At 40.1% G+C, this 23,703-nt stretch overlaps 1 protein-coding gene across 4 annotated transcripts in view; it reads left to right on the top strand.

Annotated features, from left to right (window-relative positions):
* SHROOM2 (shroom family member 2) overlaps window positions 1–23,703 on the top strand; it is a 104,168-nt gene that overhangs the window by 71,599 nt on the left and 8,866 nt on the right. For 3 of the 4 annotated variants that reach the window (XM_072137836.1, XM_072137838.1, XM_072137839.1), the window contains 2 exons: window positions 3,065–3,168; window positions 22,987–23,058. In XM_072137836.1, the coding sequence (XP_071993937.1) occupies window positions 3,065–3,168; window positions 22,987–23,058 (176 nt within the window). The remainder of the gene's footprint in view (window positions 1–3,064; window positions 3,169–22,986; window positions 23,059–23,703) is intronic. The other variant, XM_072137837.1, reaches the window with a different exon arrangement.

Below are 23,703 nucleotides of genomic sequence, written 5' to 3'. Positions count from 1 at the left end.
GAAGCCTATAAGTATACCACTGACAGGTTCCTGAGGAAGCCTATAAGTATACCACTGACAGGTTCCTGAGGAAGCCTATAAGTATACCACTGACAGGTTCCTGAGGAAGCCTATAAATATACTACTGACTGGTTCCTGAGGAAGCCTATAAGTATACCACTGACGGGTTCCTGAGGAAGCCTATAAACATACTACTGACTGGTTCCTGAGGAAGCCTATAAGTATACCACTGACAGGTTCGTGAGGAGACCTATAAGTATACCACTGACAGGTTCCTGAGGAAGCCTATAAGTATACCACTGACGGGTTCCTGAGGAAGCCTATAAGTATACCACTGACGGGTTCCTGAGGAAGCCTATAAGTATACCACTGACGGGTTCCTGAGGAAGCCTATAAGTATACCACTGACGGGTTCCTGAGGAAGCCTATAAGTATACCACTGACGGGTTCCTGAGGAAGCCTATAAGTATACCACTGACAGGTTCCTGAGGAAGCCTATAAGTATACCACTGACGGGTTCCTGAGGAAGCCTATAAGTATACCACTGACGGGTTCCTGAGGAAGCCTATAAGTATACCACTGACAGGTTCCTGAGGAAGCCTATAAGTATACCACTGACAGGTTCCTGAGGAAGCCTATAAGTATACCACTGACAGGTTCCTGAGGAAGCCTATAAGTATACCACTGACAGGTTCGTGAGGAAGCCTATAAGTATACCACTGACAGGTTCGTGAGGAGACCTATAAGTATACCACTGACAGGTTCCTGAGGAAGCCTATAAGTATACCACTGACGGGTTCCTGAGGAAGCCTATAAGTATACCACTGACGGGTTCCTGAGGAAGCCTATAAGTATACCACTGACGGGTTCCTGAGGAAGCCTATAAGTATACCACTGACGGGTTCCTGAGGAAGCCTATAAGTATACCACTGACGGGTTCCTGAGGAAGCCTATAAGTATACCACTGACGGGTTCCTGAGGAAGCCTATAAGTATACCACTGACGGGTTCCTGAGGAAGCCTATAAGTATACCACTGACGGGTTCCTGAGGAAGCCTATAAGTATACCACTGACAGGTTCCTGAGGAAGCCTATAAGTATACCACTGACAGGTTCCTGAGGAAGCCTATAAGTATACCACTGACAGGTTCCTGAGGAAGCCTATAAGTATACCACTGACAGGTTCCTGAGGAAGCCTATAAGTATACCACTGACAGGTTCCTGAGGAGGCCTATAAGTATACCACTGACAGGTTCCTGAGGAAGCCTATAAGTATACCACTGACAGGTTCCTGAGGAAGCCTATAAGTATACCACTGACGGGTTCCTGAGGAAGCCTATAAGTATACCACTGACAGGTTCCTGAGGAAGCCTATAAGTATACCACTGACAGGTTCCTGAGGAAGCCTATAAGTATACCACTGACAGGTTCCTGAGGAAGCCTATAAGTATACCACTGACAGGTTCCTGAGGAAGCCTATAAGTATACCACTGACGGGTTCCTGAGGAAGCCTATAAGTATACCACTGACAGGTTCCTGAGGAAGCCTATAAGTATACCACTGACAGGTTCCTGAGGAGGCCTATAAGTATACCACTGACAGGTTCCTGAGGAGGCCTATAAGTATACCACTGACAGGTTCCTAAGGAAACCTCTAAATATAGCACTGTCAGGTTCCCTTCAGCATATGGATCAGTATTTTGGCATGCTCCATGGTTTTCACAAAATTTCTGATAAATTCCCTGGATAATGAAAATTTCCTGTGATAATTGTTTTGTGTTTTAACATATAAAATGGATTTTCCATTGAAAAGGTTTATATAAAGGTCTCTGGGAAGCATCTGTTGGCTATGAAGAAAGGTCATTGCAAATCTAACATGTACTTTGTGGGTACAAGTTCAACTTTCCAGAGAGCACAGCTAAAGTTTATCTTCAAGTTCAACATAATGTTTACCTATAATTACACAGAGAGTATAAAAAAGACGTTCATTCAGTTTAACCAATTTTTGCACAAATTTGTTGATCTACAGAAAGAATATACAATATTTCCTGGCACAGTGGATAGTTTTTAAAGGACATCTACTGTGAAAATCTTGTGTGATAAACCAGGGACACCTACTCATAGATCCAAGTACAGGGCCGTGGTAATTTTCTTATATGTGTTATCCAATCTCACTGCAGCATAGGAAATTTCATGAGTCCTTCATGCTCATTAGCATAATTTTAGAGTTGATATTAGAGGGAAGGAAGCCATGGATAACAAATATATAATGATTACCACAGTCATGGTGCCTGTTCAAATTTGATTGATTTCCTTTAAAGAAATAGCTGGGATGGGATTTTTATCTGTAGTTTTCATTTACAATGACCTAGTTCAACTACATCACAGAAACACAAGTGACATAATCACGAAGATGATATGTTCATCCTAATTATGAAACCAAAATCCTGTTTCTAGGTACTAGAGTACCGTAACTAGGGACATCTGAAATGACTCTGCCCCTGCAGCCTCTAAAAGTGACTCGTCTCACGGAACAGATAACTCTTTTCCGCTCATTGCAGATTTCACATGACTTCGGAGGTGATATAGGTAAAAGGGTGAGATTTCACTTAAAAAGGAATTCTAGGAAGGATTTTATAGCTTACTTAGTAAGATAGTAGTTTATTGGGTTAAAATCTGGTGACAGGTTCCCTTTAAACCAAGAAGGATCTTAAATCTTTCCATTTTTCAAGTTTATGGCTTTTCATTTATGTAATGCTTTGTAAAACAAGTGACTGCAAGAGCCTGAAGTTTTCTTGGCTCTAGATCTTGTGCTGTTTACACGTTTCTTCAAGATAAGAGCACAATGAATAAAGGCAAAGTCACAGCAGATCTGTTAGGGGAGAGTCATGTGGTACAGCGCTCTGCTTCCAGCCCAGCCAGCATGATAAGACAGCATACTATTGGCTTCATGTACTCCGGAGCAGACCAAACCCACAAATACAGGCTTCCATAATCCCAGATTTTCTGCATCCTGAAACTTGATGAGCGGGTGTCTGACTGTGCGCTTTGAAATCCTTTCTGCAGGGAGCAGTTGTAGATGCAGCGAAGCAGACGACCAGCGAGAGGGAGAAAGCCGAGGACACTCATCTGACACACTGCAGCAGAGGCAGAGATGGCTCGTCTGTGAGGTAAGCTGCTGTTACCAGGGCAGAGGAGGATGCCGGCTACCCACTCACCGCATACTCTGCTATCCAATAGCCTCCCTCCTACACGTCTATACTGCATCTGATGTACAATGTTACCTATAGCTTCCCTCCTACATGTCTATACTGCATCTGATGTACAATGTTACCTATAGCTTTCATCCTACATGTCTATACTGCATCTGATGTACAATGTTACCTATAGCTTTCCTCCTACATGTCTATACTGCATCTGATGTACAATGTTACCTATAGCTTCCCTCCTACATGTCTATACTGCATCTGATGTACAATGTAGCCTATAGCTTCCCTCCTACATGTCTATACTGAATCTGATGTACAATGTAGCCTATAGCTTCCCTCCTACATGGCTATACTGCATCTGATGTACAATGTAACCTATAGCTTCCCTCCTACATGGCTATACTGCATCTGATGTACAATGTAACCTATAGCTTCCCTCCTACATGTCTATACTGCATCTGATGTACAATGTAACCTATAGCTTCCCTCCTACATGTCTATACTGCATCTGATGTACAATGTAACCTATAGCCTCTCTCCTTCATGTCTATACTGCATCTGATGTACAATGTAACCTATAGCTTCCCTCCTACATGTCTATACTGCATCTGATGTACAATGTAACCTATAGCTTCCCTCTTACATGTCTATAATGTATGTGAGAAGATTAAAATGATTATCTGAGGGAAATCCCTAAATAATCCCCCATTATGATGATGCCAGAACTGTAATTTTTACATGCTCTTTGCTTCAGAAGGGATTCCCATAATCAGACTGTGATAGAATTTCTTATATTCTCCATAGTATCCATTTATTGTTAGATGTGATGTTGTTTCTAGCTGCCTATGATATGTGATAGCCTCTCTATAGTGATGGATTCATGTATCCTTGATATGGTTGGCAGGGTTTAATATTGGATTGAATTTCCTATAGACTGAATCATAGAGGCAAAAAAGCATAAATTCTTTTCTGAGAACATCCTGTGTGTCTTGCACAATCGGCCCTTGTTCTGAACAGAACCCTATTGCTGCGACATGTATAGATGTATTCTCCATACTGGATCAGTGTAGGAGGCATAAATCACTGTCTAAAATAACCATGCACAGAGTTGTTTGCTGCCTTAGAAGCCGTGTCTGACATGTGTGATCCACCCACAGAGTGTGCTAGCTATGGGGAGACATGTCGACCGCTGCCGCGAATGTCAAAGACATGAATTTGTATTTTTATGAAGGATTTATGGAATGTCGTGTTATAAAGAGATTGCAAAATACAAGCCTGGGTGTAAGGGGCTATTTACATAGCCAATAGTGCATGTACAGTATATATATATATTTATATATATATATATATATATAATATATATATATATATATATATATATATGTGTATGTATTGTATTTGTATAGTGGTTTATGAAAAATGTAAATAAGATGTGGTGTAATTTCCACATGAGGACCTGTAGCCACTTCTTCTTCATCCTTATATTAGTGGATGTCTGGGTTTTAGTATCTTTTCTTATAACATGCTGCATCTCCCCTCTACTATTCCTCCTGGACAACAGGATATAACCATTCCTCATCAAAGGGATGTGTCCGTATCCATATTGTCAGTGATGAGTGTGCTCTAATATGCCACCGAATATTTAGGAAAAATCTAAGATTAATTAGAGTGTAAAAGCCACCAAAGATCATAGAGGTCCGGTGGTCCCAGATTATAGAAAACCTCTTTTACATTGATCCACTTTTTCACTCAAAAACATATGTATTCTATAGCATTCATAACAGCCCCAGTGCAGATGAGAGAGGTCAAGCTTTGGATTACCATGGAAATTCTTGCAGATCCAACCCAGGACTGTTTTGTCACATGTCGGATTAGCAGAATTCCTGGAGCCTGAGGTGCCGGATTATTAGGATGAATTGGTGCGATCATCACTTTACACGGCATATTCTATATGACTTCCGCTTAATATCCGGTCAGTGTATATGTATTATGCTGAAGGAATGGTAATTGCAGTCCTGCAAGATCATTATCAGAGTCATATCTGCGTGTAAAATAAGCAGCTCCTATAGTTGTGGTATATCAGGTCATCAGATCTATAGGTCACTGATAAGAAGCATAATCTGTAGGGGCTTTCATGAAAATGCTACAGAGCATTGCCTTCACATATATAAAGAATTTGGACATCTGAATGAAAGAGAAAAACAGAAACTTGTGTGATGGACATTGTGGGCAGTTTTGGCTAAATAATGAATCAAGCTAATAGAAGATAAAATATTACTAATAAGGTTTGTGCTGAGAGTCTCCATCCACTGATCTTATAACAACAAACTGGTTGTCCTCGAAGACTTACAAATATTGATATGTATGTACAGTCGGACAACCTCAAGGGGTTGTCCACTTTAAGCACATTACAGCAGATAATTGGTATTGTTTGTTTAATGAAAAATGATTACATTTTCCAATAAACATTCTGTATCAGTTCCTCACTGTTTTCTAGATCTCTGCTTGCTGTCTTTCTAAAGGAAGTTTCTATGTTTACTTCCTGTAGATAAACACCGGTCCATAGTCATGTGATCTCATACAGGTGTAAGGCTCAGTAGCATCACACAGCTTTGATTACACTGTGTGTTATAACGAGATGTGCACTTGTGTGAAATCACATGACCATGGACCATTGTTTATCTACAGGAAGTAAACATAGAAGCTTCCTGTTGCATTACAGCAACCAGACAACAAGCAGAGATCGTGAAAACGGTGAGGAATTGATAAAGAAAAGTATATTAGAAAGACTTAAAACTTTTCATTACACAAACACTATCAATTATTTGCTGGATTGTGCTTAAAGTGGACAACCCCTTTTATGGACACCCAATTTACAGACGACCCCCTAGACCAGTGGTGGCGAACCTATGGCACAGTGCCAGAGGTGGCACTCAGAGCCTTCTCTGTTGGCACCAAAACCATTTACCCAACACAGAGATCATCCAAACAAACTCAAAGAATCCTCCTGCAGTCCCAGGAGACTTAAGCTGCTCTCAGCACTACACATAATTGTCTACTTGGGACAGCAGGAATAGTGAGAGTTGTTTAAAGGGCTGCATTATTTTTGGTGGTCCTCGTGCTGGCCCCACATTTCTTCTTTGTACAGTGGGACCTTGAAGAGAAGCTACAATGATAGTCCAAATATGCCTTTCTTCTTTCAACTGTATTGGTGTCGTTAAGAGGCCGAAACGATTGAATGTTTTGGCAGAACAGTTAATAATAACTTACTACTCAACCTACTTTTATGGCACTTTGTGATAAATAATTGGGTTTTGGTTGAAATTTGGGAACTAGGTCTCTAAAAGGTTCGCCATCACTGTCCTAGACGGACCTCTCTGCCCACTGTGACTTCTGGTAAAGCTCTCTGGATGCTCTATTTGACAGGCTGCAATGATCAGGTGTCTGTAATTAAGTTTTATTGATAATCCTTGTACCCATGAAAACACAAAATTTAAAAATCTTATTGTCACTGGGACAAAAAAAATATGTTTGTTCTGGAGTTACAATTGTAAAATATACCAGTTCCAACTTGCATACAAATGCAACGTAAGAAAGAAACTAAAGAACATATCATGTATGTAACCTGCTGCGTATAAGGTTCTATAGCTTTTTTCTTAAAGGGGTTTTCCCATCAAACAAGTTAGGCCCTATCCATAGGATCAGGCTTAAAGGGGTTATACGGGTGTAAAAATTTATTTAGGGCTGGGCTATTTATAAATATTAAACGTGTACTTGCCTCGTCCGGCGGTACTGATGTCCTGCGCCGCGGTCCGTCTTATCTGTGTGCCGGTTTGTTTATAAGGGTGCACAGGGAGCTTCCTGCTGGCTCGAAGCTCCCATCTGTCACCATCTCCCAGCGCTTACACCGCTGAGAAATAGGGACGGATGAGAGGAGCCGGCCACCTCGCTAGCCGGAAGCTCCCTGCATGCGGCTTCTGTGCCCCTGTAAACAAACAGGGGCACGGATCAAACGGACCGCGGCGCGGGACATCGGCGGCGCCGGAGGAGGTAAGTACGCGTTTATTATTTTTAAATAACCCGTCCCCAGTCAGGCCATAATTACATTTTTATAACCGGATAACCCCTCTAACTTCCTGATTAGTTGGGATCTTAGTGATGATTCGGCTGCAGAATATCTTGTAAATCACAGATATTCTACAATGGAGATTACTGGCACAGCTGGGCAAGGACCACTAGATGCACATTATAGAAAACATGTAATTTTATCAACACCATTTGTGACTAGACTCGGTAATACATGGTACCAGAGCAGATTTCAGAGGTAGAAATGGAAACTGGTGTTTGCACAGATTAAATAATCACAAGATGAAATAACTACTAGTCTATAAGTAAACCCAAGCAGACATTGGGACCTGCTCTATAATTTGCTTCACAGGCAGTTAGCTCCCACATGCGCTGTGGAAACAAAGGCCATGTGTATGAGCACATAGAAATACATGAGGATGTGTGCAACACAACAGCTCCACCAGATATTGTGAAATCTTACACCGCAGCGACTTCTATTAGTCTTGCTAGCAAGTAGGAATTCAGAGAGTGATGGGATGTGGAAGGATGATAAGAGACAGAGTGGAAACAGAGCCACTCTTCACTTCTGGTGGGGAAAAGGTTGATCATTCAATTTGAATAAAAAAGGGGGTTCACAAAAATTACAACACCTATAGTGAGGGCAGTATAAAACACCTTCCCAACGTGCGCTGTACTATTTCGGCACGCTTCAGGAAAGGTTGGACAGAAAGGGCTTACAGATAGAGCAATCGGTTGCTATGACAGTGGGGGGGAGGGGAGTCTTTGCAGTATGGCAGGCTATGGTAGAAGCCATCATACACCCAAGGGTTGAAGTACCCTTGGGTTTTAAAAAAAGATAAAAAAAATTATATCTTATATTAAATCACCACCACCCCCCCTTTCCCTACAACAAATAAATTAAGCAAAGCTCAACTACGTTGGTATCCCTGTATCCCAAAATGCCTGACCGATCAAAATATAAAAACTGTAATTCCCGGTGTTGGAGACATTTTATTCATATTTTTCTTAACAATTCTAGTATGGACCCTTGGACAGATTATGCATCACTAAGTCATTCCAGACCAGTGTCCTCAACGTCCACACATTCAGTCTCATGCATTCTGGTCCTCATTCACAATATTACAGCTCCACAAAGGGATGACAGTGCATTTTTCCCTGTTGGGGATGAATTTTAAAGAAGTTTAGTTAAAGGGGTATTCCCATTTTAGCAAACTAATGGGATTGTTTGTTTGATGAAAATATATACAATTTTTGTAATATACTTTCTGTATTAATTCCTCGTGGTTTTCTTCATCTCTTCTTGCTGTCCTTCTATAGAAAGTTTCTATGTTTATTTCCAGTGGACCAACATCTGACCTAGGTCACACAGGTGCACAGCTCGTTAGAAGACACATCACTGATTACTCTGTGATACTAACGAGCCGTGCACCTGTGTGACCACGCTCAGATTTCTGCCCACTGGATGTAGACATAGAAGCTTCCTATAGAATGACAGCAAGCAGAGATCTAGAAAACCGTGAGAAAATTATACATTTTCACCAGGCCAACAAAATTACATTTTGGGAATACCCCATTAAGTTTGAAATATTTTAATACAATTTTGGATGCTGGACCTTATAGACCAGGGAGGAACAGTCTTCTGATTATACAAGCAGTCTCCGGGTTACATACAAGATAGGTTCCATAGGTTTGTTCTTAAGTTGAATTTGTATGCAAGTCGGAACAGTATATTTTATAATTGTAGCTCCAGACAAATGTATGTTTGTTTGTTTGTTTGTTTTGCCCCATTGACAATTAGAATTTCAAAATTTTTTGCTTTAATGGGACCAAGAATTATGACTAAAACTTCATTACCAAGACTTTACAGCTGATCATTGCAGCCTGGGACTGTGTTAAGCTCTCTGGAAGCTTTACTAGAGGTCACAGGGGGCAGTGGGGTCCGTCTGTAACTAGGGGTCGTCTGTAAGTAGGGTATCCTTAAGTAGGGGATCGCCTGTACATGGGATGTAACACAGCTGCCTCACTGAACCTCAGGACTGCATTTGGAAGAAAACATGAGCAACTTGGATAGTTTGTGTCCCGTGGAGATCCCAGTGATGTATAAAATTAGCTCGGGAATATGATTACTGCCTATGTTACAAGCCATTGTGTGTAGGAGTGAATCGCACCCAGTGTCCTCCGCTGTAAAGTGGGGCTTGTAATAGGAGGGGTGGTGTTTAGTTTGACAGGGGCGGCAAACATCTTAGAATATATGTTTTTTATGCATAGGCCACATGTTTTCTTTCGGCATACCAATGTGCAGAGTCAGATTTATCTTGCTATTTTAACTTTTTAATTGTGTTTTAATTAAAAGTAAAGGTTTGTATTTCTTTTAGCTGACATCGTTATTACAGTGCCTGAGAACGCTGAGCGTTTATCAGAAAACATGTAATGCAAAAAGACCAAGGAAATCTCTAAAGCTATTTTATTTTTCCTCATAGTTTTTAGGTTTTATAAGAGCTGTCACCAAAGCCAAATGCATGAAGTCAGAGCACATTTCATTGCTTCAGATCAATTTATTTAATTTTTGATTTTTTGGGGGGCATTTTAAATCCATCCACCTGTTTGTAAGTTGCAGTCCCGGAAGTTTAACCTTTGTGGTTTACTTTCATTTTCCCCACTGGTACTGGTATATCGCTTTATGAAAATTTATTTTTTAATGGATTGGCAGATTTAGTAAAAGTGGATTGAAATGTTGTAAACCTTTTACGTTTACTTAACGTAAGTAAGTCAGGCAATTAGGACTCTTTTGTACACATTTTCATGTAAGAGGAGTCTAGGTTTGTGGTCGCAGGGGTAGTTTCCAGATTATTTACCTCAAAAGACAAGGGGGGACTGTCTCCCTCTGAAGAAAAAAAGGTTTACTCTCCATAGGCAACGGGGCTTCTTTACTGTAAGAACTGTAAATCTGTGGAATAGCCTGCCTCAGGTGCTGTTATGAGCAGGGGCAGCAGAGAGCTTCAAGAAGGGTCTAGATGCCTTTTTACATAAAAAAGATGGTTATATAATATAAAATGATGATCCCTTACATCCTTTCCTCGTCCAGTTCCTTACTTTTCCTTGATTGACGTTTTTTTTTTTTTTTTTCAACATTTTTAATTATGTGTCAATTAAGAAGCCACATGCTTTTTGTGTCGTATTAAAGATCAGAATTTTATCTTTCAGATCCCATCCATTTAAGCTTACGATCAGGCTGTGTGCCTGATGTGATCTGAAAGATGAGATCTTTATCCTTAATATGATCAAAAACTTTCTACATACTATAGATCGGGACTTCTGAAGTGACATCCCTGCATCCTGCAACCACAAAACTTGACTAATTTCATGTGAAAATGGGGTGAGAATAGTCATATTTTTCTGGTAGAGACAGTCACTTGTAAAATAGTGACAACCTGTGAAGCTGAGCTCCTTGATTTGCCCACAATAATATAGTAAAAAATACAGTAACAAATCCATTTATATGCCACCAATGTTAATCCCTTTTATAAGTGGCAGTCTGTGTGTTTTTTGTCCCTTTAGGAACTACTTTACTCCTGTCCATGAATATGTCTTGGGAATAATAAAAATGTCCTATTCTCCACATTTCTGGAAATGACTTTTGTGAGCTGTGACCTGGATTTGTAGATGCATTTAACGATCATGAAAACTTGTTTAACCTGTTGGGAAACTGTGTATTTCCTGGAATCCTTCCACAATCTGTACATGTCCGGAGCGCTCGCTCTTATGTTTGAGGCTCATTTTATTTGAGGTTTTATACTCCTTATTTGACAATCCACATTGCCTTCAGCTTTACAAGTCTCGTATGAAACATTTCAGACGGAGTTGTCTGTACACGCTCACCGATTACTAGGCTGAAGGGGCATCTCAAAGTTCATAAGGGGAAGGATTACATATGTGAAAAAAGTTGTACTACGTATAATCTATATAGTATGGTCCCCCGTAACCGGGTATGGTCAGGATTTTACTAACTCCATAAGTTTGTGTTCAGTATAAAGGAATACATTACAATCTAGAATCAATCTCCATTTTATGAGTGGATTATGTGGATGTTAATGTAATTAGAGGAACCCTTAAAGAATTGTTTATTTGTCCATCTAAGGAGACTTTGTATCAGAAGATGAGATATAGTGCAGCTTGGTCTTCTTGTGGTTATAGCTCCTAGACAAAACATCTGGTTGCAGATTATTTGTGAACACAGCAATCGCCTAGACGTGAACATGCTTCTAAGTCTAATGACTCAGCCTAGCTTTTTATTCTTCTTTTGTGTTGGTCAGGGAGATGTATAATATATAACATGTGTGATTTATGCTGACATTGTCCATTCTATGAAGGTTCCTAAAGTTTTGACAGTTTCTTAAACCCAAAAATCTGAAAGTAATAAATCAAATTTGATGTTTTTTACTGTATTATCATTCAGTGGTTATTGTACATGTAGGGGATGCTAACTAGCTTTTTATTGTCCTTAAATAATTTGACTTTTCTGCTTTGTAGCTTGGTTAGAGCTTTGCTGTGAGAAAACAGTGAGGCGCAGCTCTAGTCTAGTCATTGGTTCACACTCTTCCCCCTGTAGTTATGCCTCCTCAGTAAAACAATAGTCTGGCTCACCAAGAAATCATAAAACCACTAGTGGAAACCTAAAAGTAATACAAAATATACTATTTCTGCTACACATTCCTAACACAAAATACAAACTTCTGTGGAGCTCAAAGAAGATGGTATTATAATAATAATCTTTAGATGTAGAGGGGAAGCCAAGCTTTGGCCAGGGGATAGAAGTGCTGCTATGGTCCTTTTCTGGGTATTTTTTATTGTGCATATGGATAGTTCACAACGCGTTCCAGCTAAGCACCTAAGCCAGTGATGGCTAACCTATGGCACTGGTGCCAGAGGTGGCACTCAGAGACCTTTCTGTGGGCACTCAGGCCATCACCAGAGATGACTCCAGGTATCTTCCTGCAGTCCCAGACAGCCCAGGACTTGCTGTGCACAGAGCTATTTTAAAGTGACAGCTCTACCTGGGACTATTTTCTGCTTTATTTGTGTCCTCAGGGTGCTGGTATCAATGAAAACTGTGACAGAGAAGGGAGTATAAATCACACATTACATTTCTGTGTTGGCACTTTGCAATAAATAAGTGGGACTTGGTTGTAGTTTCGGCACTCGGCCTCTAAAAGGTTTGCCATCACTGACCTAAGCCTTCTTCAGCCTTCTGACTGATACAAAACTATTTTACTGCACTGATGGCTTGATTTGACTTCATGGTAGTGAGAATCTTCATGGGTATGTTCCGCCATACCAACAGAACCTAAAATTTGGAGGAAACCCATGGATCCATAAAATGAATGTAACCATATATTTTAATGCACTTTTCTAAACAGTGCTAGTTGTGACCGTGCAGAAGGATGTGACACAACTCTAGTCAAGTGTATAGGGCTGAACGTTAGTCTTGTGGAGACATGAAATGGTTATGCACATGATGTAAATGTCTGCATGTAATCCTGGTGTGTAGCACACTGGAGATGACCGTGCTGGATGTGGGTTCATGAAATATCACAGGGCTGAAGTCATTATAGTGGAAAAAAAGAAGAACGGAATGTAATACTTAAGCCAGATTTGTGGTATTTAGTTTTATCTCACAATCAACTTTTATAGATTCCGAATTTCATTATTTGTCTTTTAGAATTGAAGTAGGCCGGTATTAAAAAATGGCTGCACTAGGCTGAGCATTGACATTGCCTCCTCTGGACTCGGAACTAGCATGGATATTCCGTCTTCTATACAGTCATTGAGGGGAATTTATCATTGCAGTTGCATACAAACATCTCACAATTGTCTCAACCGCTGATTTGTGCAAAACTTTTAGACTTTTTCTGCAGCATTTTTCATCCTACTCCAGTGCTTACGTTAACCTTCTTAAAGCCAAATTTACCAAGTGAATTGTGGCATATGAAATTCTTAAGAAACTGTTGCGCTAAAAATGTGAGACTTTTTACCAAAAAGTTTCAAATATAATACAGAGATTAACCGCTAATAAGCCACAGTGACAAATCTAATGTACAAATAACTTGTAAGACAGTCTAGAAAATGGTGCAAGAAGCCTCTGCTTAATGATAAATCCCCTTCCACTGATTTTTACTTCACTTTTATTCCTAATTTAAATGTATGGCATCTTTTCAATTTCTTCAAGGGTAAAAGGTGTATCACATTGAAGCATTTACTGACATACAAGTAGGGAGCTGATCATATTCATTCAAAGTCATGACTTTTTAATGTAACTCTGCTTTGGGTTAGAAATAAAACTTGCAACGGTAGAATTTATAGTAGAATTTAATACCTGTTAATATGGTGTAGCTGCTCGGAGGCAGCGCTTGTGAAATGTTATATTTCTCCATAATGGAAAGGTTAGATATGTTCGGTGGTATCTTTACTGGAATGACTGGTGACGCTGAGAGGGCACATTCCTTAATGATCAGACCTTTTATAAAGTGGTTTAATTTAGGGATCAAGACTACTCACTGTTATGCATAATTGAAATAAACAAGGTTCAATATTTATTAAGACCGTTGTCTTCCATTGAAAGGCACCCATTATCATCTGACTGTGCTTCCAATCGCGATACAAATTGTAGACCACTTTACATTTAAAAAATCGTAGAGAGAATCTTATTCTTTATTTACATCTCCTTGTCCCTTATTCATAGGATATGGGATCTATCCATTTGTGTGGTTTAGGACGTCTGTGCCCCTGTTGACTACTTGAGCAGGGGCCCTGCATACAATGGGACTCCTGTGACAGCTCTCTCCTCTGGCCCATAAATAGGAATGCAGTACTGTACATTCATTTATGATGATAAACCCCTTATAAAAGTACAATAGTCATTTTTTTGGGGTTAACCCCAAGATGAGGGATAACAAGCTGCTCGCTGACAGTCTGAATGTCGGAACACTCACTAAGGACCAACAGTAGTCTGAAGAATGATGGTCCCTTTCTCACTAATGGGGGGAGATGCTGGTCGCGCTCAATTCAATAGCATCGTAGTGTTGTAAATTGCTGGACACAGCTTGCGAGAACTGAGAGGGTACATTTTTGTGATCAGTGGGGGTCCCAGCAGTCCGACCTGCAAAGATCCCCTTTATCATAGGATAGAGTATAACGTGCAAACTTGATACCTTTTTAAGAACAGAAACTTCATGATCAGTGTATTACATGGTAACTTTCAGATTATTGCTGTGACTATAAGGATTACCTGAGACCATAAAGGTGTCCTTATCACATGATATCAGTAAAGTACCCCACATCCCCATTTGCTGTGCAGTTTACCATATTCAATAGTTCTCTGTTAGCAGCCGTGGCAGACTTGGATTATGTAGGCTTTATTTTTCTTCCATTGGAATAATGCCAAATAAATGCCTACCCCCATCACCAGCATGCTATCCCCATATCTCTATAAGTGAGAAGCTACAGTGGTATCTCCATACATATGTGTGAAGAATACCAGCAGCTTTCAGCTTTCCATAGTATTCCAGTGAATCTCTGTTTCCTGTGTAGATCTGTGTCATTCACATGGCAGTGGGCGGTCAGTGCTGATGAAGTGGCACAGTGTGCAGCAGGGTTAAAGTTGACAGCGCTTGCACGGAGCGACACCGAGGAGGCAGCTGCTATGAAGAAGCATGTGTTGTGTTATAGTAAATGAGATGCAGAGCCTGCTGCTGGAAAACACTGGGCGGAGATCGGCAAAATCCAAAGTCTGAAGAGGACGGATAAGTAAGTGTGTTACATGTAGCCTCTCTAATGTGACTGAACCGCACAGGGTACTCGGTGCCAAGGGCTTGCCTTGAAGTGCTTCAATAGTGCCAAGAAGGTGGATGTTGTAATCCGTTCAGTGTCTTTTGTTGCAACAAATCTTGTTTAAACATAAACCCAACTCGCCCAGCCCTATCCAGGAGGCAACAGTAGCCGTTCTCAAATAACACGACGTGGAGGGATTTGTAAGTGTCTTTTCATAGAATCCCTGTATTTTCTTTTCCGAGACCTGAGCAGACGGAAGGAATGAATGTTACCGCGTGATCTTTCCTTCTTCTACAGGAGGAAAGGTATAAGACTTGTAGTAAGTATAAGGACAGCGTCGCAGAAATCCATTAGGTTTATATACTGGGTTGTCCTTACATGCTTTGTGTACCTTTCTACAGGGACGTCATGTCTGATCGGACAGGACCTGCTCAGGGAATGTGATAAAATGACATGTGACATAAGATCATCAAGATCTTAACAGGACCAGCAGATCCTTACCTGGTGGTTGTCAGTGTGGGGGGGGGGGGGTGTCAATATATTTGTTTATTTCTTCCATTATGTTATATGTGGGGTTTTTTTTTTTATAAGATCTAAGACGATAAATGCCATTTTGGACTATAAACATGCATCACATAATGTGTACATCTTTGATACTACTACAACTACTACTATGCCGGCTGTAACTAGTTACTGTGTCTGTCCAATACAACAAGATACATCCCATCCTGATTTTGTACCAAATATTATCTAGCATCTTTCAGGACCCTCAATATGATATAGACCCCCGTCATACTGACCAGAGGATAGCCAGATGTCCCTGTGACCCCCAGGGTCGCAGGGGCATTGTTCTGATATGTATAATGGATGATAATACATTGTTGCAGTTTTGTGCAGAAAGACAACATTCTGCCTAGCAACAGGGAGGTGCCCATATCTCCGACACAGACGACTGTACATATTTAGAGGTTGCTAAGCAACCGGCTTTTAACGACGAGATCCAAATGTGTGAATTTCTGTTTTTGCTTTTATTCTTCAATGATCTGTTTTGGATATGTATGTTAAGGTATACATGTGCTATGTTATACATTATACATATATAATGTATAGTAGTCCTTACACACATGGATGTGTACTGGCCTATGGGTCATTTGTATCTTTCTCATACTGCCATGTATAATTCTATAAGGACTTAGTATTTCTAGTTGCTGTCTGACATGTTATCCTTCTTACTTTGAGTTATCTCGCTCATGTAGACCTTTATAATTTTTCCTGTTCATATTTTATTTTTATTATTTTGCCTTCAGTAGATGCTTTTTATTGTGCGATAATTCCAGCTAGCAATCACTTTAAGTGCTACTTCTTACTTGAGAATATCTGTGTATTTACCTCGGTAATCATTGTGACTCACTACTACAATATTTGTCTTCAGACACGTGCACTATAAACAGCGGCTTCTTGTAGATGTTCATAATGGGTTCATGGATATGGATCGCTGGATATTTTTCATAAAGGAGTTGTAGACTCTCTAAACTTTCTTGGTCCCAAAAGAAATTTTTTCAAAGGTAAAGAGTAAATAATTGGTGAGGTATTGGCACTGGTATTACGTTATCTAGAAAACAAAATAAGCTTGTTTGATGGCCCATACAGTAGGATTCCCGCACATATCCCTTCCTGAAATCCATATGCCTCCACCTCCTACCGATAACACCTGCGGTCAGTGCCTGCACACCGCTATTTTTGCAAGGATTATCACTTCCCTATGTTGTCACTGGACCAATGTGTAGGGTGCAAGCAGCGCTTGCATGCAAATGCTGCCATTGGCATTTAGGGTAACGCCTGTGCTTGGTATCAGTGAGGGTGAGAGATCACAACCCAAACTAAACTTTCAGCATCCGTTTGGCAGAAATAGGCAAACCTGAAAGGGTTCGCTCATCCCTTGTTTTTACTTATAGTATTTAAAAAAAAAAAAAAAAAAAAAAGAAATAAACATTACTGAATAAAATTAATTGAAAAAAAAATTAGCACATTAGCCACAGTGTGATATGTTTATTTCCAACAAATGGTCAGGATGAGTCTGAGTGTCATCCTAGAATGTGGGTCATACTAATTCTAAATTTACCATCACTGCCAGATATTGATATTACAATGAGACCTCATGCACACAAAATTAGTTTCTAGCACAAGGCCTTGTGTATTTGCATATGCTCATACACATAGTCGTGGTTTCCGAAGCCCTGTGTATAAAATATTTTGCTGGTAATGTGCTTGCCTCCCATGCTTGGGGTAAGGGGTTAAATCCCATCAGGCCAAATTTAGATAATTTGATTGCAAGTTGCCTTGGGTCAGAGTGAACCCTCCCCTAGTCTGGGGATGAGATTCTCCCAGTGACCTATGCTTACTTTTGTTTACTGTTCCCCAACATCTCACATCTACTGAGTAGTGCAGGAACCACAACCCCCCAAGATAAGGTATAAGAGGGGTGACAGCAGGCCCTGGAACAACCTAGTCAACCTCAGTATGTATCCTAGCATTCGGAGCTTTCAAGTATTAAAATCGTATCAAAGTTTTGATGCATTGCACAACTCTAAATTAAATTTCAACAATGTTTAGACTGTAATCTGATGGGCTTTGGCCGTGCCTCCTGCATGTGGATTTTTTCAGGTAACTATGCGATCATCTTTTGTCCCAAATATATTTTGTCTAAATTGTGTTCCTTTTAAAATATTGTATATCATAATATAATAGTACCGGAGCTGTGTCACAGACTGAACATGGCCTCGGATACGATATATGACAAATAGAGAGATCACGCAGGCGCAGCTTCTTGTCGGGTTCAAAGGTTAGCTTGGATTTTCCTTTCAGTGTCCATGATTAGTATAGTAACACAAGAAAAATGTAAATTATATGACAGGAAGCCACAGTATTCTCAAGTGATCAGTTCTTGGAGAGTGCGAAGTGGAAAAGAAATTCTGGGACATTATTCGTAATGTCAAATAAAAACATGCGCTCTTTCACTTCCCAGAAACTCTAATTCAAAGCAGGTTTTTGGAATGTGCCCTTAAACGTAATCTCTCAATGTGGAGACATTCGAATGAATGGAACAGATTTAGCTGTGAACTAAGATAAGTAGACAATCTGTAGCGAAGTAGGATAACATGTCTGAGACATATCCAACAGATGTATCTGATATCTGATCTCAAATTTTGGGCCAAAGATTTAAAATTTTAATAGTTGTGATTCATTATTTAGAAAAGTTGCAATTCTCTGTCTCGTGTCTAGAAAAGTTCGGGAAAATTTTTTGACTATGACTTGTATCTATCACTGAACTCATAAAGTAGGCTCCTATATTATATTAAGGATCTGCGATTAATAACACATTATGGGGCATAATAATTGTGAAAACCCCATGTAACCCCTCCCAACCCTGGTTCTTGCACAATGACGTCATAGGAATAAGATGCCAGTAACCGGCATGTAGAACCCATGATTTGGTACATAATTCCTAAACTTTAGTAGCAGGATCAAACTGGATCATGGGCAGTATTATAACCGGTCCCATCAGACCCAGCATAGTTAGATATTTGACATTTCTATTTTGCCTACACGAGATGCCAATTTAATTCAATTATATTAAAAGTCTTTGGGTTATCTACTTTCTAAAGTTGGAAATCTGTAGGCTGCCAACACACACTGGTATTTGAAATGTGAGGCTATTTGGAACCTAGATGCGGTATCATCATCCCAACATAATTTAATGATATCTTTACAAATATCGAGTCTCATGTGCCCTCTATTAAATTGGACAAAATCAACGTTTTTCTGCTGGACGTTGCTGACTCTACACAGTGTTTATTTACAATGGCTTTGCATATTTTCGGGAAATGCTGAGAAGCGAAGCTGTAGATATTATTTTTAGATGTTCTCCATGACTTTGAGAGAAGGGTAAGCAATAACTATCAGTTAGCAGCTTGTCACCTTGGACAATACTTGCAGAGGTTCAGAAGTCTCTTCCACTGGCTGCATGTATTATGGACACTTGGGCAAATATGAAAATAGGAGCAAGCGCAGGGTTTTTTAATAGGAAATGGATGTACACAAACTTACTTTCAGATCAGGAATGACTGCATTGGATGCAGACATACACTAACAAACTCCAGTACATGTGATCGACTGGAAAATCAGGCCAATGGGAACAGATTGTTTACCAGTGGAGGGGAGTAGAAGTGATTGTAGTGAAAACCGACATTCTGAGACTTTTGAAAATTTTAGTTTCCTATTCTCAAGTTTTTTAATGTTTACACCAGAGCCAGTGAATTTTGTTAATCTTATTAACACAAGACAACTGCATAGGGGAAGCCCAAACATTATCTCCCAGGAAAAAAATTAAAGATATTCATAGTATGTTAGATTACATTAGTTGTATCTGTTCTATTTACCTGTTAATGTGGTTAGGTCATTGACAGGGAGTGTCACCCCTTGGATTATTAATAGACAGTAGTACAAACAATGGGTGGAACTGCCAACTCTTTATTTACCCACTGGTGGAGTTAAAGGAACCCAATGAAGAGTAGCAGTAAAATATCCACAAAAGGGGACAATTCATAGAAATAAAACCATATATACTTGAGTATATATTGACTCGAATATAAGCCGAGGGTGGGAAATGCATTAGTGACAGACCCCCAGTATATAGCCAGCCCCTGTAGCCAGTATATAGCTAGACAGCCCCCTGTAGTATATAGGCTGCCAGCCCCCTGTAGTATATAGGCTGCCAGCCCCCTGTAGTATATAGGCTGCCAGCCCCCTGTAGTATATAGGATGCCAGCCCCCTCTAGTATATAGGATGCCAGCCCCCTCTAGTTTATAGGCTGCCAGCCCCCCCAATATATATGTCCTTCCAGCCCCCTCTAGTATATAGCCTGCCAGCCCCTGCCCCCAATATAATACCCCTAAGAGAAAAAAAGGTGTACTTGCCTTCCCCATCGGTCCTCAGAACAAAACAGAAACCTGTCATCTATTTTTGTTTGACATTTGTCATAAGTTCAAGCAAAAAATTATCTTTTTGCTTGAAAAGAAGTATAAATCCAAACTTGGTATTGTTGTGAGCAAGACAACCCGTACAATGCGTCACATAATTCAATACGTCAGTACATATATTTGCGTAGTAAATGTTGTACATGGGCCCACAGAAATCTAAAGCCGGCTTTATTATAGTAGGATATTTTGGTTTTTTGTTTCAGTTTATTAATGTAACCATGAAGAATATGACGCCTGCTATAAAATATTTTCATCACGTGTCTGATTTTTATGCTCGGTCATTTGCATACTTGTAGGGATACTTTATATCCTGAGCTTTCCTTCTTCCTGAAGAGTAAGATGGAATCTTTTTAGTGGTGTCTTGTTTTGCATGAGACCCCTTCCAGACAATAATTTATTATGGTACGGTGCCTTCCCATGTTACTATGGAGGCCTTTCTTTCCTCGTTCCTATGTTAAACATATCTATGACTATTCCCTGATGAGCCTGCTGCGTTCTTCGCATATAGGGGCACATTCAGTGGCTGTATCCCATGAGATTTTTAATGTGATCATTTCATTCCTGTATGCTAGAATCACCAGTATTATGAATACCTTTTTCATTTTGTGATGTATAATATTGTTGTACAGTCTCTTAGGAGATTTCAATGTTTGCATAAGGTCAATATGATTTCCTGTACTACATAGATCATGAAACTAAACTGAGTACAACTCTTAAATGGGCATTTTCCTACCGAAACTTGCGCAGCTGGTATTTTTCCACCATGTATAAGCAATCAATGGCAATATTTTCAGCTCATGCATAACAGGTCAGGGGTCCTAGGTTGCCTGTTCCAGCTCAGGACCCCTGTCCTCTCACATTATAGAGCCTAATGAGCATAGTTTCAGTGTAACTCCATTCCCCACTATTGTAACTAGGCTCTACACTGTTCAATAGGTGGCCTTAGGCAGGAGAAGGCAGTCTGGCAGCACCCATTTAACTGTGTAAAAATAATGGTCCTTATCTAACAAAACAGTCTGCATTATGTCTTTCAATAACGCTTTGTGTTTTAGCAAAGCATATTGTCACACGTTGCGTTTTGTTTGCTTAACACATGCGTTTTCTAACAGAGGAGAGGAGATTTGCCTAATTACATTGTTGTCAACAATGTAATTAGGCAAATCTCCTCTTCAGCTGCTTAAAAACGCATGCGTTTAATGCAAACAAGACCGCAGCCTCAGTCTTCAGTGCATCTCCCTTTGTCTTCCGTTACGCATCCATTACTTTTCATTCTTTTTGAAATAGGAATGAAAACTCTAGAACACCGGCATGAACATCGGTGTCCATGGCCGGGTCAGTGTCCACATACTTGGGGTTAGGTTTTGTGCAACTATTCACAGCTCTAGAGCTCAAATTGCTGTTTTGCAAGCAAGATACAAACCGTACCAACTAAAGGAACAATAATGAACACCAATGCATATTAGGTTTTAGTGTTTTGCGATAAAACAAGTAAACCAAAAATGGCAATGTTAATGATTTTATTGTGCAATAGTTTTCATGGTAAAAATTTTAATTGGGGTACGTGTATAACATGAGACATTTTACTTTTGTACTTTCAGCTTGTTTAGATGATCATGTGACCTGTCCTGTATGTAATTGTGATTTTACTATTTCCTCCAATATCTCATCCAAGTCCTGCCTCTGAACTGATGGGTACATCCCCAGTGTTGCAGGGAAATTATGGTGGTGGGGGGAGGGGGGTGGCTGACAGTCAGGGAGACAAACACAGAGGTGAAGAAAGTAATTTGGGGAGGAGAGATGTGCTGCACTGTACTCAGACTGGTGGCACTGCCAGAATTCTTTATTGACCTGACTGTACTGCAGGAGGGAGGAGGAGTTTGCTGCACACCATGTGCAAGGCCTCATGGGAAGTGTAGTCTCTGCATGTAAATTAAAACTACATAATATAAACATTTTGTGTTTTGATCTTGTACTAACTCCTTTGTTGAAATCCAGCAGCTCAGCTAAATTTGAGACTAACGTGGGCCGACGGTTCTACACGATTTCTGCAGTTGTCATAGAAATGTCTATGTTGATTTTCAAAATTGAAAGGTTCATTGGCAATTGCAAGTCAGATTGTGACTCTCTGCTGTCACTACTGATGTAGTAATTGTCATCTCAGTTGTTCTATTCAGGAACATACGGTATAATCTACATACATAACATTTTACAGGGGTGAGATTTGTAGCAATTGGTCAATCACAGGTTTATACCCTCCTCCTCCTCTTCCTCAGAATACAAAGTAAATTCCATCTGTTTGCTGATAATCTGGTGCCAGTGGTCTATAATCCATAGGAATTGCACAGGGATATACCAGAATTAATACTAGCTCACCAAATGGCCTGAGAGCCTTATGAATTTGTTCTTTACTGCTGAGCAAATAAAATTATTTTAAGTCCCCGCACAAAGCCTTTGTGTAAATAGGATGTTCCCAGAAATAATCAGAAGTGCACATATCTAAATGCGGAGAAATGTCTTCCAATGGAAGGATTGGTCTCCTACTATTTCTATGGATCAGTACACCTATAAATTACCACAACTAGATCCATTACAGTACCATATGTCCATTTTAAGATTTATTGGGAGGTGTAGTGCCGAAAACTAAATTATTTTGCCTGTTCTTTAGGTTGTATAAACGTCTTCTGTATTGTTTGCAATGTATCATAGGATAATCATAGTAGATGCTTAAGTCTTAAGTATTCATTTTGTAACTTTTTTTTTTTGTTGCTGGTCTGTTTCCACAGATTAGATAATATGTTAATGAAGTACTCTATCTACTTTCAGCTTCTCTGAGCATACGGTGTCTTTCCAGTCTCCTGCTTTAGAACATCTCTGCGATCTTTCTGAACCTCTAAGGTACTTTATGTTCCTTTCTCATCCGCTCCTCCTGTTCTTTGCACTTTGTTGAGTAAACTGCTTCATCCATATTGCATTCTTCACTGCACTGCTAAAGCCAGGAGATCTTCACTTTTTTTCTCTTTTACCTCAAGATAGCCCAAGAGATCATCTTCTCAGTGGCTTTTAGTAGCCATTAAGTGTGACTGCTGACTTGGCTACCATTGAAGTATATGGTAGCTATGCCTGCAGTACCTCAGGGCAGCCACTTGTGCTTGGACAGCAAAGTATTGAGGCAGGTCTATTCTTGTGTTTGAAAAACAAAAGACCATTGGGGACATGTGCTTATACTCTGCTGTATGATAAAGTCTCCAGCACTGCCAGACACTTCAATAGCACTAGGCCCCCTTATGTATTCAGCAGGGGGGCTGCGCTGGCGTACAATTCTACAATGTTTCCTGCCTGGTTTAGAATTGCTCCGCATTCTGCAAACTTTCCCTCATGAAAGTATGCAGGCTGTAGTGACTGCATATTCTGAGTAGGGATGGCCTCGACCCCCTTCTCATCCCTTTTAAACCCCCTTTGGCCCCCTAGGCCAGAAAACTGGTGTGCAAGCTCTGATAAATCCTCCCCCCATGTGATGTAATAGTATTAGTTGCCATTGTA

This window comes from Engystomops pustulosus, chromosome 2 (assembly GCF_040894005.1).
Source record: "Engystomops pustulosus chromosome 2, aEngPut4.maternal, whole genome shotgun sequence".
NCBI classification, from domain to species: Eukaryota; Metazoa; Chordata; class Amphibia; order Anura; family Leptodactylidae; genus Engystomops; species Engystomops pustulosus.
This window is presented reverse-complemented; position numbering and strand designations above follow the sequence as displayed.